Raw genomic sequence first — 15,837 nt, 5'->3', positions numbered from 1 at the left:
TCCGCCCCTCCCCCACTCTGTTCATGCTTTCTCTCTCAAATAAATAAAATCTTTTAAAAAAAACCCAACATGGGGATCCCTGGGTGGCTCGGCGGTTTAGCGCCACCTTCAGCTCAGGGCATGATCCTGGAGTCCCGGGATCAAGTCCCATATCAAGCTCCCTGCACGGAGCTCGCTTCTCTCTCTACCTGTGTCTCTGCCTCTCTCTGTCTCTCATGAATAAATAAATAAAATCTTAAAAAAAAAAGAACATGATGGAAAGGTACTGGTGGGTTCCAGAGATACAGGCATCTCCGTATTCTGCTGGTGGGAGTAGAGCTGCGTAGTCTCTATGGAGGACAATTGGACATTAAAGACAAGCTCTTCCAGTAGTATACCACTGAGAAGGATGGAGCCACACAGCACTGGCCTTGTCTGCAGCACAAGTAAACACAGAGCCACTTTTGTCACTTGGGCACTGATTAAATCACTATGCAACCACACAAAGGATCTGACATGTTAAGTGGAAAAACGAGGTAAAGGACAGCAAGCACAGTGTTCTAATGCATATCCCAAAATACTCCTGGGAAGGAAATGGGGATAGTGATGCCTTAGGGGAGAGAAACAGGTGGCTGGAGATGGATTTTGGAAAGGAAACCACCCTTTTACCTAAATTCTGAACCATCTGCATGTATAGTTTTTTAAAATAATGATGCATCAGGGGCACCTGGGTGGCATGGTGGGTTAAGCATCTGATTCTTAGGTTTTAGCTTGGGTCACGATCTTGGAAGATCAAGATCACCATTCAAACTGGTGGTGAAACTGAACCCAGGATTGGACTCCACACTCCACGTAGAGCCTGCTTCAGGTTCCCTCTCCCTCTCCCTCTGTGCCCTGCTCATGCTCTCTCTCTCTCTCTCAAATAAAAATTTTAAAAATATATACATCAAACAACTTTCTAAAAATGTCTTCATCATTATGGCAAAGAAACTACCTTCGAAGCCCCAGAAACATAAGGTTTAGAAAAGTAACAAGAGACCCTCCCTCCACAATTGTTCCCCTGAGAACAAAATTGTCTCTTCCACCCGCTTAAGTCCTCCTTCCAAGGCTTGGCACTCACTGGCTATGGCTGTTGAATGGATGAACTTTATTTTCCCATCTAAAAGTAAAGCATTCCACAAACAAGAGGAATTGCAGAATAGTGACAGAGGTGGCAGGGAGATACAGCGTGGCTGAGAATTGCTCTTGCCTCATGTACTATTCACCTTTCATTTGCAGAGCACTGTGTGCCAGGCCGTGCACATGCTGAGATGGGGGCTCTGCCCCTGGTCTACCAGGAGATAAAAGAGACTCTACATAAACAACAGAAAAGTTATGTGAGTTTTAAAATAAGAATTTCTGAAGCAGCTTATTACCAGTAGCTGAAAACCACTGGCCTGATCACAAAAACAAAGGCTCAGAAGAATATTTCATTTATTCAGTAGAAGATATGAAAATGAAGAAAGGAGAACAGTTCGTACGGTCTTGTAAGTACATCTCTACACCACGGAGACAAGTGGATGGTGGTGGAGAGCAGTGTCTAACTGAGCTGGCCCCCTCTCGGCAATCCAGTTATCTATACATGTTCTCTGAATTCAGTCTTCAGCTGAATGTAATCATTTATTCATTCAAATCTTTACTGAGCAGACTATGTTTGGGCATATGCTAATTGTCTCCATAACTCTTAAGTCTAGGAGATTAAAGCTATGGTTTTGACCTTGGTCTATCACCAATGATAGGTTCTAACTCTTACCACAAAGCACAGGTCAGCTGGGCCTCTTAAGCTGAAGATCAACAGCTCTATAGCAAAATGTAAAGATTATGGGTAGACAGAAACAGGTGGCCCAGGGGACACACCAAATGCACAAGTAAAAGCCTGAAGGAGCCAGAAAAAAGAAAGATACCTGAGAACCAAATATAGCTAACCCACATGTTAACACAAAAATCCAAGCAAACCTACTCAGAATGAGTCCCACTCAAACAATGCTTATAAAGGTTTCTTCATGTTATTTACACTTTTAAAGTAAATTTACTTTATAAGCAGTCAGGGAATTCTTTATTTAATACCGTCCCAACATAAAAGTTCATTTAAACTGTGAAACTGAGATTTATGACAACCTAGAAATAGGAACTAAAAGAAGACAAACATAATGCCTAAGAGACTGTGAAACATTTACACAGTTCAACTGTTAAAAACAGTTCAACATTCATCTAGTGAACACAGTTTGGATGTCAGTATACACGGTATACAAGTTCTTCAGGGAGGTGAGAGACCTTTCGACTGTTCTTCAGAAGCCTCCGAATTCTGGTCCTGTGGAACTTCTTGCAGAGGCTGCTTTTTTTCCAATACTGTTTGGGGTTCGGCATCCTTGGGTTCAGATTTCCAGGAAACGTGACTACCTTCCTTGTGCTTAAAAGGACATAAATATATCACATGGACATTGTCATTTTCGCTCCACTGACTGGCAGAAGCTGTATGACTAAGCACATTCTATCATGGAATCAAACTTAACATTAATATCCCAGGTCAAATTCTATTGTAACAAGCAATACACATGATAAAAATCCCTACAGAATCATAATTTCAAAAGCCCTAATGACAACTCACTTGTTCCAAGTAGCAGTTACTATCACAACATTTCAGTATGTGTGTGTGTGTGTGTGTGTGTATACATGTATCTATTTTTTTAACTTCAGTATATTTAATACCAGTATTTGACCTGGTGTTCACGGACATAAGCCAAGGTTGTAGAAGGAAAACCAAGCCTTCCTTTAACTTCTAACAAACTGACAACTAATCCTAATAAAAATCTTACTTAAAAAATACTCACAGTCCTTGCTTCTCCTACTCGTCTCAAAATGACACCTTCTGCCAATAAAGCCTTCCCTGTTTCCACAAATAACTTCTCTTCATCTGTTTCTCCGAGTTTCTGGAGCTCAATGTATTTCTCCACAAACCTGGAATTCCAAGCAGTCACATCTGAGGTCTGTATATCTAGAGTCCTCAAGATACACTGTTACACAGTATCAAGCATTCCCTCAACAGGTCTTCCTACAGGAGCCAGGGGCTTTTTCCTCCAGTGGAATTCAACAAAATTCCTCAAAATGCTAACTAAATTCCTTAAAAACAAAAAAACTAACCCAGGACTTGTAAAATGACTTACTGTTGACAGGTAGACTTGAAGTTTGGATTGAACAGATCAAAAGCTTTCTGACCAGATCCATAGGCTGAATAAAATTTCCTAGAAAATATAAACAACACAGTGTAAATCTCCATTTATAGATCATGGCCAAGAACTGAGAAAAAAAAAAATTACTAGGCCAGGCATTTTTTTTTTTTTTTTTTTTGTAATAAGTAGTGCATGCACACAGTAAATACACCAAATATTACAAAAAGGTATCCAATGAAAAGTTAACAGTCCTGCTCACCTGTCCCCAAACCCCCAGTCCCTTCCCAGGAAGCAGCACTAACTAGTTTCTTGTGTAACCATCCAAGAATGTTCTAACATACAACCACATATGCATTTATCATTCCCTGAACCCAGAGACACAGTTTAACAGGAAACACTACTACACATCTTGCTTCTTTTTTTTTTTTTCTTAAAGATTTTATTTATTTATTCATGTAAGACACACACAGAGAGAGAGAGAGAGAGAGAGAGAGGCAGAGACATAAACAGAGAGAGAAGCAGGCTCCATGGAGGGGGCCTGATATGGGACTCGATCCTGGGTCTCCAGGATCACACCCTGGGCTGAAGGCAGACACTCAACCGCTGAGCCACCCAGGCGTCCCACATCTTGCTTCTTCTACATAATAGTTCTTAGAGATCATTTCAAATCAGTGAACTAGATTGTTTTCAATTTTTTGCTCCTTTAGACAGTACTGCAATGATTACCTTTATCAATATTTCTTAGGGTACTATGCAAATGAACCTGGAATAAATTCATAAAAACAGTATTATTAGCTCAAAGTATGTGCATTTGTAACATGGCCTTATAAGACTGCCAAATGCTTTCCAAAGTGGCTGTAGCAGTTTATGCTCACACCAATAATGTAGGAAGAGTGTCTATTTCTCCATAACCTAGCCAAACTCTATTTTCCAACTTTTTGATCTTTGTCAGTTTGACAGGTGAAAAATGAGAACTCATTGTACTTTTGCCTTTTCTTATGAAAAACACTGGACATCTTTTCATGTTTATTTATTATTTTTTTAATTTTTTTTTTAATTTATTTATGATAGTCACACAGAGAGAGAGAGAGAGAGGGGCAGAGACAGGTAGAGGGAGAAGCAGGCTCCATGCACCGGGAGCCGGACGTGGGATTCGATCCCGGGTCTCCAGGATCGCGCCCTGAGCCAAAGGCAGGCGCCAAACCACTGCGCCACCCAGGGATCCCCTCTTTTCATGTTTAAAAGCAAACTGAAGGGACACCTGGGTGGCTCAGCAGTTGAGTGTCGACCTTTGGCTCAAGGCATCATCCCAGTTCAGGGACAGAGTCCCACATCAGGCTCCCTGCAAGGAGCCTGCAAGGAGCCTGCTTCTCCCTCAGCCTATGTCTCTGCTTCTCTATCATGAATAAATAAATAAAATCTTTAAAAAAAAATTTAAAGCAAACTGAATCTCCTTTTCTGGGCTCTGTCCACGTTCTTTGCCTTCCATTTGGTGGTTTGTGGTTTTTTTCTCGATTTATAAGCAAACTTTAAACCACTATAAATAGGAAATGAGCCCTTTGTCATACCTGTTGCAAATTTTTCCCCCAATATGTTGGATGACTTTTGATTCTGCTTGTGGTACTTTCTGGGAGCAGAAAATTTTAATATTTTCATTTATGGCTTTGGGGTTTTATGTTGTACTTATAAAGGTCTTTATCATTCAGATTATTTTTAAAATTCTTTCATGGTTTCTTCTAGTACTTTTATGATTTCATTTTTTACCTTTAGGTTTTGATATGTCTGGAGTTTATTTTGTTGTTGTAAGTTCTTTAAAATAACAAAAACACTAAAAAAAAAGCCACAAAAATAAAGGTTCAAAAATTTATTTAAATTCAAAGTATTATCATCTTGGCATTAATACTAATAAAAAAGGGAGTAGTAAAATATTCCACATTCTCCAATGACCTATCACCCAATTCCTACTATCCATGTAGACACAAAAGATTTTTTTTTTTAACTTTGAGAGAGAGAGGGAGAGAGCAAGTGAGCATGCAAGAGAATGCACACATTAGCCAGGAAAGTGGCAGAAGGAAAGGGAGAGACTCCAAGCAGACTCTGCATGGTGCCCAACGCAGGGCTCAGTCCCAGGACCCTGAGATCATGACCTGAGCTGAAATCAAGATTCCAATGCTCAAAAGACTAAGACACCCAGGGATCCCTGGGTGGCTCTGCAGTTTAGTGCCTGCCTTCGGCCCAGGGCGTGATCCTGGAGTCGCAGGATCAGGTCCCACATCAGGCTCCCTGCATGGAGACTGCTTGTCTCTGCCTCTCTCTCTGTCTCTCATGAATAAATAAAATCTTTAAAAAAATAAAATAAAATAAAAATAAATAAATCCTAAGTGCATGCAATGAGCCCACCCAGAAAAGCAGTGACAAAGTATTTAACGCCCCCAAAGATCTCAGATATTACCCTGAAAATTTAGAAGTAGAGTTAAGAACATACTTGTCCTCCCACCTCAAGAAGTATTGGAGGCCAGGGGAGGAGAGTCCTCAAATGAAAGGGGCTTAGACCTCAAATAAGAATATAATGACTTCAAAGGAAAAAAAAAAAGAATATAACGACTTCAAAAATTGTTTTCTTACATCCGGAAATAGAGATAAGAATAAGGGAGGGTACGGTAGTTGAGTATCTAACTCTTGGTTTTGGCTCAGATCATGGTCTCAGGGTCAAGGGATCGAGCGCTGCTTGGGGCTCTGAGCTCAGCATGAAATCTACTTCTCTCTCTCTCTCTCCTTCTCCCTCCCTCCCCCACCCCCTCGCCTCTACTCTCGTGTGCGTGCTCTCTATAAAATAAATAAATCTAGGGTGCCTGGGAGTCTCCTTCTCCCTTTGTGCAAGTGCTCTAAAAAATAAATCTTAATAAATCTTTAAAAAAGAATAAGGAATATGTATTACCTTGTACAACTTCTGATTTTTTTTATTTTTTTTTTTAAGATTTTACTTATTTATTCATGAGACACACAAAGAGAGGCAGACATACAGGCAGAGGGAGAAGCAGGGTCCCCACAGGGAGCCCGATGTGGGACCTGATCCCAGACCCTGGGATCGCTCCCTGAGTCAAAGGCAGATGCTCAACTGCTGGGCCACCCAGGCACCCCCGATCTTAATATTAAAAAAAGAAAGAAAGAAAGAATCACATAAATTCTATGTACCAAAAACTGACATCAATATTTCAGGGAAAGAGTGCCACCTGAATGGCTCAGTGGTGGAGTGTCTGCCTTTGGTCTCCAGGTCTTGATCCCAAGGTCCTGAGATAGAGTCCTGCATCAGCTCCCCGCAGACAGCCTGCTTCTCCCTCTGCCTGTGTCTCTGCCTCTTTCTGTGTCTCTCATGAATAAATAAAAATCTTTAAAAATAAGAAATTCAGGGAAAGAGCTCTGCCCCCGATTCCCAGTGAGCTGACCTCGTGGAGCCTCATAGTCCACATGAATAAAATGGACACAAGATACCTATGTTGCAGGGTTAGAGTAAGACCTAAGTTAGAGAACGTTTTTTAAGGGCTTACCATAATGCTAATAGACGCACAGCAAAGGAAAGCTGTACTTACAATAATCAGTCCACTGCTGGGCTCCAGATTCTACTTCCCAGAACTAGTTTCTCTCACATATGCACGGGGCACTGACTCCCTGACTGGGTAGATACACAAGACCTTCTCCATAGGGCAAGCCCTGGCTGGACTCGGGTTAAAGTTATCAGATCGCTCGCTCGGCGTTTCCTTCCAAAGTGTTGCTGCCTTCTGCCCACCGTGTGCGCTTTGCACTCACGCTCTGATCCGATCCTCGGGGTACAAAATGTCCTGGATAGCAGCTTTCGCTTTGCCATATCGCAAGCGGGGCCTCCGGAAGACCGGCTCTCTTAGCGGAGGGAAGGCATCATATACATCAAACCAAAGGGGCTTCTCCTTCAACACTCCAGCCCGAATCAGGTCCCGAGTCCTTATGGAAGGAAAAATAACGAGGGTGGGTCGGTGAGAGCAGCCTGCGTAATCACGGCCTGGGACACCAGCAGACCACGGGGTCCGCAAGACAGAGGGGGCAGGAGGCCGGGACACGCGTGCTCCCCACCCACACTTGATAGTTCCATGTTCCAAACCAACCGAGCAGTGCTCAGAGGGTAAGTCCTTCTGTTTTGTCGCGTGCGTTCCACCCCCTTAGCCCCATCCCCATCGCGTCCAGGGAAATGCACAGGCGGCCCAGCGCGGCCCATGCGCTTCTTCCTCCTTCCGTCTTCCTAGCGAACTGCACTCGCCTAAGGGGCCGGGTGCAGTCGCGAACCGGAGAGACACCGTCGGGGAGTGGCGTCGTCAAGCGCAACCTATTCGGAGGCAGGAGACCGCACCAAAGGCCTCGCCCGGCTCAGACCCCCGCATTCCGGAGAAGGCCCCGCCGCGCGCGCTGACGCACCCAGGGAGAGCGGGAGCGGTCGGGAGCCCCCGCCCGGGGGAGGGACCCTCAGCCCACCCCGGGCTCCGAGCACGCACCGCGAGAAAATGCTCCCCACGGTCTCCAGCCGGCTCCTCGCCATGCCTGGCGCCTCGGACGCGGAGGGCCTGGGGCTCCCGGAAGCGGAAGCGCCAGCGGCAGGCGAGAGGCCGCTGGCCGAGCCGAGGATCGCGGCGCTCTCTCCACAGCCCCCGCCGGAGAGCCAGGCCAGGCAGAAGCAAAGGATGGGCCGAACTGGCGCGGCCCTCGGCCCTCGGCCGGGTTCAGACCGGAGCACTCGATAGCCGAGCCGAAAAGGGCGGGAGCGGGCCAGAGCCGGGCAGAAGCAATAGACGACCGATCGGGGGGCGGGGCGGCGCGGAGGGAAGACGATGGGCGGCAAGGGAGGCGCAGCCTGCGTCGGGGGAGCCAGCCGGGCCCGGACACGCGTAAGGCGGAGACGACCGGTCGCCCCGGCGCTAGGCCCGGATGGCGCCTCGTCTTGCTGGGGGCCGCAGACTCCGCGGAGGAGGCCAGGGACGGGGGCCCGACCGGGAGCGGTGCCCGCGCCCCGAGGGTGGCGGCCTCGGAGCACGTCGGGGCGCCGCGGCCCGCAGGTGTTCCCTCGGCGGAAGGCTCGCGGCCTCGCTCCTCCGCGGAGCTGCAGAAGCCAAAGAGAACCCAACAGAGTGCGAGACGGAGACCCCAAAACCTCGGCGTCGCCTTTTGGTCCGACAACACTCCTTGGAGGAGCGTAGCCCAGAGAAATCAGGCGCGATTCCACGAGGATCCTGAGGGGTCGTCACTGCAGCGCGTAGCGCGCGGGAAGTCGCGCCGAGAGTCTGCCCCGCGGCCGTCCTGGCGGCTCCTCCAACCAACAAGTTAGAGACCCGCGTGTTACCTGAGGCGAGTGCCCAGGACTTCTAGTTAAGTGGAAAGGAAGTTGCAGAGACACATCTCACGGGCTCCTAACCTGCTCAAAGGAAAGACCCCTTTATAAGTGTTCGTACGAAGATAGAAACCACGTGCAAAAAAAAAAAAAAAGAAAAAGAAAAGAAAAACTACGTGCAAGGCACACCTGTGGACATGCGTTATCTCCAGGGAGACTACAAGACCGGAAGATAATTTTTTTTTTCTATATATTTCCCTCAGAGTTTGGCCTGTAAAGAGTTTTTTATCCATATTTGAACTTTTTAATCCAATGAAATGTTTTGAATCACATACACACAAAATAGTTCCTGGGAGCCCACTATCTTTGTCAGCGAGAAAGAGCACCAAGTCATCCCAGAGCCCTCGGCTCCACGGGAGGCTGGTAGGGAGGAGGAAAGTAATGTTGGAGGAGCAGTTACTGCTCGTGTGTGCGATCTTGGAGTCCACACACCTACCCAGACGGTAGCTGTTATTAGCCTTATTATAGACGAGAAAGACCATGGTGGGGGGAGGGAGTGAGGCTCCTTGTCAGATACCTGACAGAGCCAGACTTCCAGTGCAGCCTGGGCCTTCCCCAGAACCCACAGCCCTCCTTAGCTATGCCTCAAGTTGGAGATTGGTAGACCTACCGAGGTCAGACAAAACTGGCCCCTGGGGCAGGGGGCAGGGTGATTTCAGGCCCAGGGCTAAACTCAGGTGGGTTTCACTGTTGCCGCAGGGACCTGTGGCACAGGGAAGAGAGAACACAGTTCTGGCTGCTGGGCCAAGTGTAGAGATTCCAATCTCCCAGTCCTAGGAAGGTCTGGAAGACTCTGTTCCAGGGAGAGCAAACATGCTCCCAGCTAAATATAGTCTTCCCAGCCCCATTACAAGTTTCTAATTCTGTCCAAGCCAGAGCGAGCTGCCAGCCCAGACCACAGACACACTTCCCTTCTCCCACTCCGGCCTGCCCCCCCAGGCCACTGCCATTACCACTGGTAAAGAAGTCAAAGAGTTTATCCCAAGATCAGGGAGGAGAGCCAAGAACCCAAACCCTCAGTAGGGGAGGAATTGCAAGGTGGAGGTTTTCCTCTAGATCTTAGAAAGTTCCTTCCTGGAATCCCTGGGTGGCTCAGCAGTTTAGCGCCTGCCTTCAGCCCGGGATGTTGGTCCTGGGGTCCCAGGATCAAGTCCCACGTCAGGCTCCCTGCATGGAGCCTGCTTCTCCCTCTGCCTGTGTCTCTGCGTCCCTCTCTCTCTCTCTCTCTCATAAATAAATAAAACTTTAAAAAAAAAAAAGATTCCTTCCTCTTTTGAGCCTTTAAAGTTTCCCCTCCAGCATATAGTAGTGCCTCTGTGACTGAGCCAGGGGAATGCTGGTGGGTAGATAGGAGGACCTTGGGGATGTGTGAGCAAGATGAATTGGGAACCCTCTGAGCCTGCAACAGGAAGTGTGCACCCCGTGGAGCATTCATTCAGGAAAAGGAAGAAGCTGTCCGGCAGCTGGGGGCAGGTAATGTGACATTAGAGGCTTCTGTCTTCTCACCAGGACCTCTCAAGGCTGCAAGGAGCTGACGCACTCATGCCACGCACTGCACCAGGAATATGGATCGTCCCATTTAGTTAGTCAACTACCTGATGCCATTGGTAAAGTCCTGGCAGTCTTACACAGAAGGAAAGAGAACTTGTAAACTCTTCAAAAAACCTTATTCCTTTTACTACACTGCTCAGCCCCTGGAGATGTGCCCACTAAACAGTGTCAACTATCTGTGTGGCTTGCTGCAAGAGTTGAAGCCACCATTCGTGTAAAGCCCTAATCGTAGCACCTGGCACATAGCAAGTGCTGGTAAATAACAAGTATCAAGTAACAACCAATGGCAGTTATGGCATCACTGTTGCTCTTGTGACCTGTAACCCACCCCCCATTGCCATCTGGGACTGTAGCATTTTGGTATTTGATAAATTGCCTTATTGTTTTGCTTTCTTGCTAAATGATCCATTTATCTCACAAGCATTTAAGCAACTACCTGGCCCTGTGCTGAGTCCTGGAAAAGCTGATTGCCCAGTGGGGGAGACAGAGAAACAAATTCATAATAGATAAATTATGGGCTGAATAGCGTGTGGATTATACTAGTCTGCTAGGGCAGCCATAACAAGTACCACAGACTGGGTCTCACAGTTCCAGAGGCTAAAAGTCCCCAATCAAACTTGCCAGGGCTGGATGCTTCTGAGGCCTCTCTCCTTGGCTTGCAGGCGGTCACCTGCTCCCTGTGTCCTCACATGGTCTTCCCTCTGTATGTGTCTGTGTCCTTTTATTATGACAGCAGTCATACTGGATCTGGGCCCAACCCCATGGCCTCATTTTAACTTCAATATCTCTTTCAAGAGTATCTCCAAACACAGTCACATCTTGAGGTACTGGGGGTTAGGAGTTCCACATAGGAATTTTGGAGGGCCCCTTTCGAGCCCCATAACATTGATAAGTACTTACACTGAGTAGCTTCCATCTGCCCAGCCAGATCTGCACCCACTTTGTGCTCTTCACCCAGCTCTGTCCCTCGGGAGGCTGACTTCTTTGGACTTCATCCCCTGGCTCTCTGCTCCCAGTCAGGCTCCAGTTGGTACCACCAGTGGGAGGTCTTGGTAGGGGAATGGAAGGAAGGAGGGGAGTAGAGCCAGTCTCTATGCCCCTGGTTCTCTCCATGTACAGTCCAGGAACATTGAGTCACAGCCCTCATGGGGAGGCCTTTTTGTTGGTTTGTCTCAGGAGTAAAATTCAATGTTTCATCACTTACATATATGACACCCATGCTCATCCCAGCGAGTGCCCTCCATCACGCCCATCCCCCATCACACCCCTCCCCCCCTCCAGCAACCTTCAGTTTGTTCTCTGTGGTGAGTCTCATGGTTGCCTCTCTCTCTGCTTTTATCTTATTTTGTTTTTCCTTCCCATCCCCTGTGTTCATCTGTTTTGTTTCTTAAATTCCACACGAGTGAAATCATGATATTTGTCTTTCTTTGACTTACTTTGCTTAGTGTAATACCCTCTAGTTCCATCTGCATTGTTGCAAATGGCAAGATTTCATTCTTTTTGATGGCTGAATAATAATAGTCCATTGTATATACCTACCACATCTTCTTTATTCATCAGTCGATGGAGATGTGGGCTGTCTCCATAATTCAGCTGTTGTTGATAGTGTTGCTATAAACACTGGGGTGCATGTGCCCCTTTGAATCAGCATTTTTGTATCCTTTGGATAAATTCCTAGTAGTACAATTGCTGGGTCCTAGGGTAGCTCTATTTTCAACTCCTTGAGGAGCCTCCATGCTGTTTTCCATAGTGTCTGCACCAGCTTGCATTCCCATCAGCAGTGCATGAGGGTTCTCCTAGGGGGCAGCCCTGGTGGCTCAGTGGTTTGGCACCACCTTCAGTCCAGGGCCTAATCCTGGAGACCCGGGAGTCCCATGTTGGGCTCCCTGCATGGAGCCTGCTTCTCCCTCTGCCTGTGTCTCTGCTTCTGTGTGTGTGTGTGTGTGTGTGTGTGTGTGTGTGTCATGAATAAATAACTAATCTTTTTTTTTTTTAAATGAGGGTTCTCCTAGGGCACCTCTTCACACAGAACTCCCTCACCAGGTTCCAGTCCCCATTCCGTCCCTTGCCCCCGCAGGCCTAGATTCAGCAAACTGTGCCCCTCTGTCACTAGTTAGAGGCTCTAGGCCATCCTCTGTGGCTTCCCTACACTCTGCCCACATCTTTATGAATAGTGCCCCTATTTAAATAGTGCCTGGGAGTGTGTCAGACAAAAAGAGAAAAAGCATTCCCAATAGCTGAACAGCCTTAGTAAGTGAAAATCCCAGCATATTGATGAAATCATCAATACTGCTACTCACTTTTGGCAGAGAGCCAGGATCAAGGAGAAATTAGCTGCTTGCCTCAAAAGAAGAGGAAAACAATAGTATATATTCAATACGAAGTACCAGGACCAGGAGGATGAAAGACAAGGAGGGAGATGTCCAAGGAGGAGGCAGGAGTGCCATCTCCCACCTCCAGGCTGTTGTGTGCTCCCTCTCCTGGCCCAGCATACTCCTCAGAGGCCCAGCCTCCACTTCCTTTCAAGAGTCAGCTAGGAGGGCACTTCAGCCCCCAGGACACACTCTGCAACTGCAACCTCCCTCCCACCCTTGGCTTATCCCTCTCAAAATGTGGCCTTGCAACTCTGTTTACCTGAGTCTCTAACTGGGCCTCTCTGAGGGGAGGAACTAGGTCTCTTATCTCTGCCTCCCCACACCCAGCCTGCCACTTGGCCCAGAGATGACTCTCAGAAAGTTTGTTTTGTTTCTTCAAAGATTTTATTTACTTCTTAATGAAAGACACACAGAGAGAGGCAGAGACATGGGCATAGGGAGAAGCAGGCTCCCTGCAGGGAGCCCCATGCGGAACTCCATCCCCAGACCCCCGGGGTCACGCCCTGAGCCGAAGTCAGATAGATGCTCAACCACTGAGTGACCCAGGAGTCCCTCAGAAAGAGTTTTCTAATGAACAACACGGATAAATAAAGCCAAGTTAGGACAAATGAGGATGGAACCATCCCAGCCCTCCTTCCGGGAGGCCTTACTCAGATATGCCCTGGGTGTGTGGGCAAAAGCTGTGGTTGAATGGAAAAAATCCTCTACCTCACCACGAACCTGGTCATTTCTAGTTCTGGCTATCCTCTGTGCCTCTCTGACAGATCCATTTTACAAACCTTTGGGCCTCAGCTTTGTTATCTGCAAAATGGGCATAATCGTAGCACCTACCATACAGCCTTGTGGTGAGGAGTCAGTGGGTTAATACCTTCAGAATGCTTCAAATAGTGCCTCATGTGTAGGCTTAAGGAATAAGAGTGATGATCATAGTATTTTCTGACCATTCCACATTAACAAATCACAATTTATTAAATCACACCTACTAATTTGCAGGGCATGTTCACACAGCTGCCCATTCATTTCTTCAGCAAACAATCTTGCCCCCAACAAGAATCCAGTTCAAGCAGAGGAAAGAGAAACACTTTATGCCTCTACCCACTCTGTATCACCGTGGCTCCTTTTGTAGCCAAGGAAACAGAAGCCAGCTGGGCCGGAGGCAACAATCTGGCCTTTTATTATTGGAATTAAAGGCCAATTGGAATCACTCTGGAGCTTTCCCAGCAGAGGATGAGACCCTGAAAGGCAGATATTTCAGGCTGATGTGGGCCCCTCTTTTCTTGTGGAAGCCAGAGCAACTCCTCCCTAAATGTGCACCTAAACCTCCCAAGATCTTGGAAAAGGCAGATTCTGACTCAAGAGGTCTGGGGTGAGGACCGAAGCCCTATATTTCTAACAATTTTCCAAGTTGATGCCAATGCTGCCAATCTGCAGGTAGGGTAACTGGCCCAAGTTTGCCCAGGACGTTCCTGATTTTAGCATCGAGACTTGCACATCCAAGGAACTCTTCGACCTGGCAAACCAGGACAGTTGGTCAGTGTGTCCACAGAGCACACTTTGAGCAGCAAGGAGGTAGCCAGCTGAGTTTGTGCCGAGCTTTGCAGCCCCTCACTCCAGAGTCCCTGGAACAATCCTCCTGACCTGGTAAAGAATTGTGACTCTTTAATCTCTAGAAATGACAGGGTAGCTTCTGGTTTTGTGGGGCCTAAAGCTTATGTAATCTTAGTGGCTTTTTTAAGAAAAAAAGTGCAAAAATATCTTTGTTTTGCAAAATTTGCAAAACATATAACCATGCAAACAGAGTAAATTCCCTTCTGTCTGTTTGGGCTCTGGCCAAACAGGTGCTCACTTCCTTCTGGGAGAATGGTGTTGGCCTTTCAATGGCCAATTCTGAGAGTTGACCACCAGGTGGCAGTAGGTTTACACAGCCCTCTTCAACCCGCGCCAGGCCCCCACCCATCTCCAGAAATTTCTAAATCTTCCTCCAGCTGGCCTAGCCAGCTAATCCAACAAATTAATCTATGCTGTGATAATGGGGAAAGGAGTTCATGTGCTTCTCTCTAAATAGCAAATTTTCCATTTAATGGAAATACTAAGAGATTGTTTTTAAAACCAAATAAAGAATGCTAATAGGTGAGTTCCAGGCACACTGTTGGATCACACATCATGAAGGAGATGTTTTTAAGCAGGTAGAGTTTTCTATGCTTAACAAATTCCATCTACGGAGGGGTTCTAGGTCTTAACACCTGTTCCCGGGATGCCTGGGTGGCTCAGCGGTTGAGAGTCTGCCTTTGGCCCAGGGCATGATCCCGGCTGGAGTCCTGGAATCGAGTCCCATGTCCGGCTCCCTGCATGGAGCCTGCTTCTCCCTCTGCCCATGTCTCTGCCTCTCTCTCTCTCTACCTCTCATGAATAAATAAAATCTTAAAAAAAAAAACCCCACCTGTTCCCCCACCCCAATATGTAGCTTAGTGTTTAGGTACCAACTTGGGAGTTTGGCTGCCTGGGTAGTAAGTACTACTACTTACTGAGGGTCATGTTGAGTAAAGACCTTCACATCTCTGCACCTCAGTTTCCTGATCAGTGAAATGGAAGTAATAATGCTGATTTCATATAACAGTTGTGAGGATTAGGTAAAATGATGTTTTTAAAGCACCCAGAAGAGTTGCATACAGTAAGCACTCAGTAAGCAGCTATCATCTTCATCATCCTATACTTTGCCTGCCTTCTGCCTTCTTCAAACCAGATTCTCCTCCTCCTGTCTTTCCTCCAACCTCAACTCCTTACCAGGTGCCTCGAGAGAAGAGGGGGAGGGTTGAACCCCCAGCATGGTTATAACCAGATCAGTTCTTCTGGGCACAGCATTCCCCAGACCCATGATCTCCTTTCAAATTGGGGCTGAGCCCTGGAGACACTGAAGCGTACAAAGTGGGAGGGGCACTGGCTGGACCAGAACTCCAGATAGCCCAGCTCAGCATTTTTGCGGGAGGTAAATCTCCAAGCATTATCTTGTGGATACCAGGAGCCCAACCTCTGCAGATAAGCCTGGCAGCTGAGGGCAGATGGATAAGGGGGTCATCTGGCCCAGCCCAACTCCCTCCTAGGTTCTGGGAGGACACTGTTCAACATGGAGGGACTCATCATGGAGCAGAAGCTTCATCTGCTGTGCCTCATCCTCTTCCTGTTGGATCTGGGAAGCTCTTTGCCTTCTCTCCCCACATCCCCTCTCTGGTTATAGTCCCCTTCAGTCAGCTACACTAAAAGACAAAAAGGTGAATGATTCTCAAACTTTGCTGCATATTAGAATCACCTG

At 47.1% G+C, this 15,837-nt stretch overlaps 1 protein-coding gene and 1 long non-coding RNA gene across 2 annotated transcripts; both read right to left on the bottom strand.

Moving 5' to 3' along the window:
* Positions 1-1,435: 1,435 nt before the first annotated feature.
* MRPS23 (mitochondrial ribosomal protein S23) lies at positions 1,436-7,871 on the bottom strand. Its single transcript, XM_077852560.1, has 5 exons — positions 7,712-7,871; positions 6,996-7,166; positions 3,183-3,260; positions 2,850-2,976; positions 1,436-2,428 (listed from the first exon to the last, which is right to left on the bottom strand). The coding sequence occupies exons 1-5, from the start codon at positions 7,753-7,755 to the stop codon at positions 2,276-2,278; spliced, it is 573 nt and encodes a 190-aa protein (XP_077708686.1). The 5' UTR covers positions 7,756-7,871; the 3' UTR covers positions 1,436-2,275.
* On the bottom strand, positions 3,557-6,989 carry LOC144286293 (uncharacterized). The gene is made up of 2 exons (XR_013354343.1): positions 6,779-6,989; positions 3,557-3,951 (listed from the first exon to the last, which is right to left on the bottom strand). It is a non-coding gene; the product is annotated as an uncharacterized LOC144286293 (long non-coding RNA).
* Positions 7,872-15,837: the final 7,966 nt, after the last annotated feature.

The sequence above is a fragment of the Canis aureus genome, chromosome 16 (assembly GCF_053574225.1).
Source record: "Canis aureus isolate CA01 chromosome 16, VMU_Caureus_v.1.0, whole genome shotgun sequence".
Taxonomy (NCBI): Eukaryota; Metazoa; Chordata; class Mammalia; order Carnivora; family Canidae; genus Canis; species Canis aureus.
This window is presented reverse-complemented; position numbering and strand designations above follow the sequence as displayed.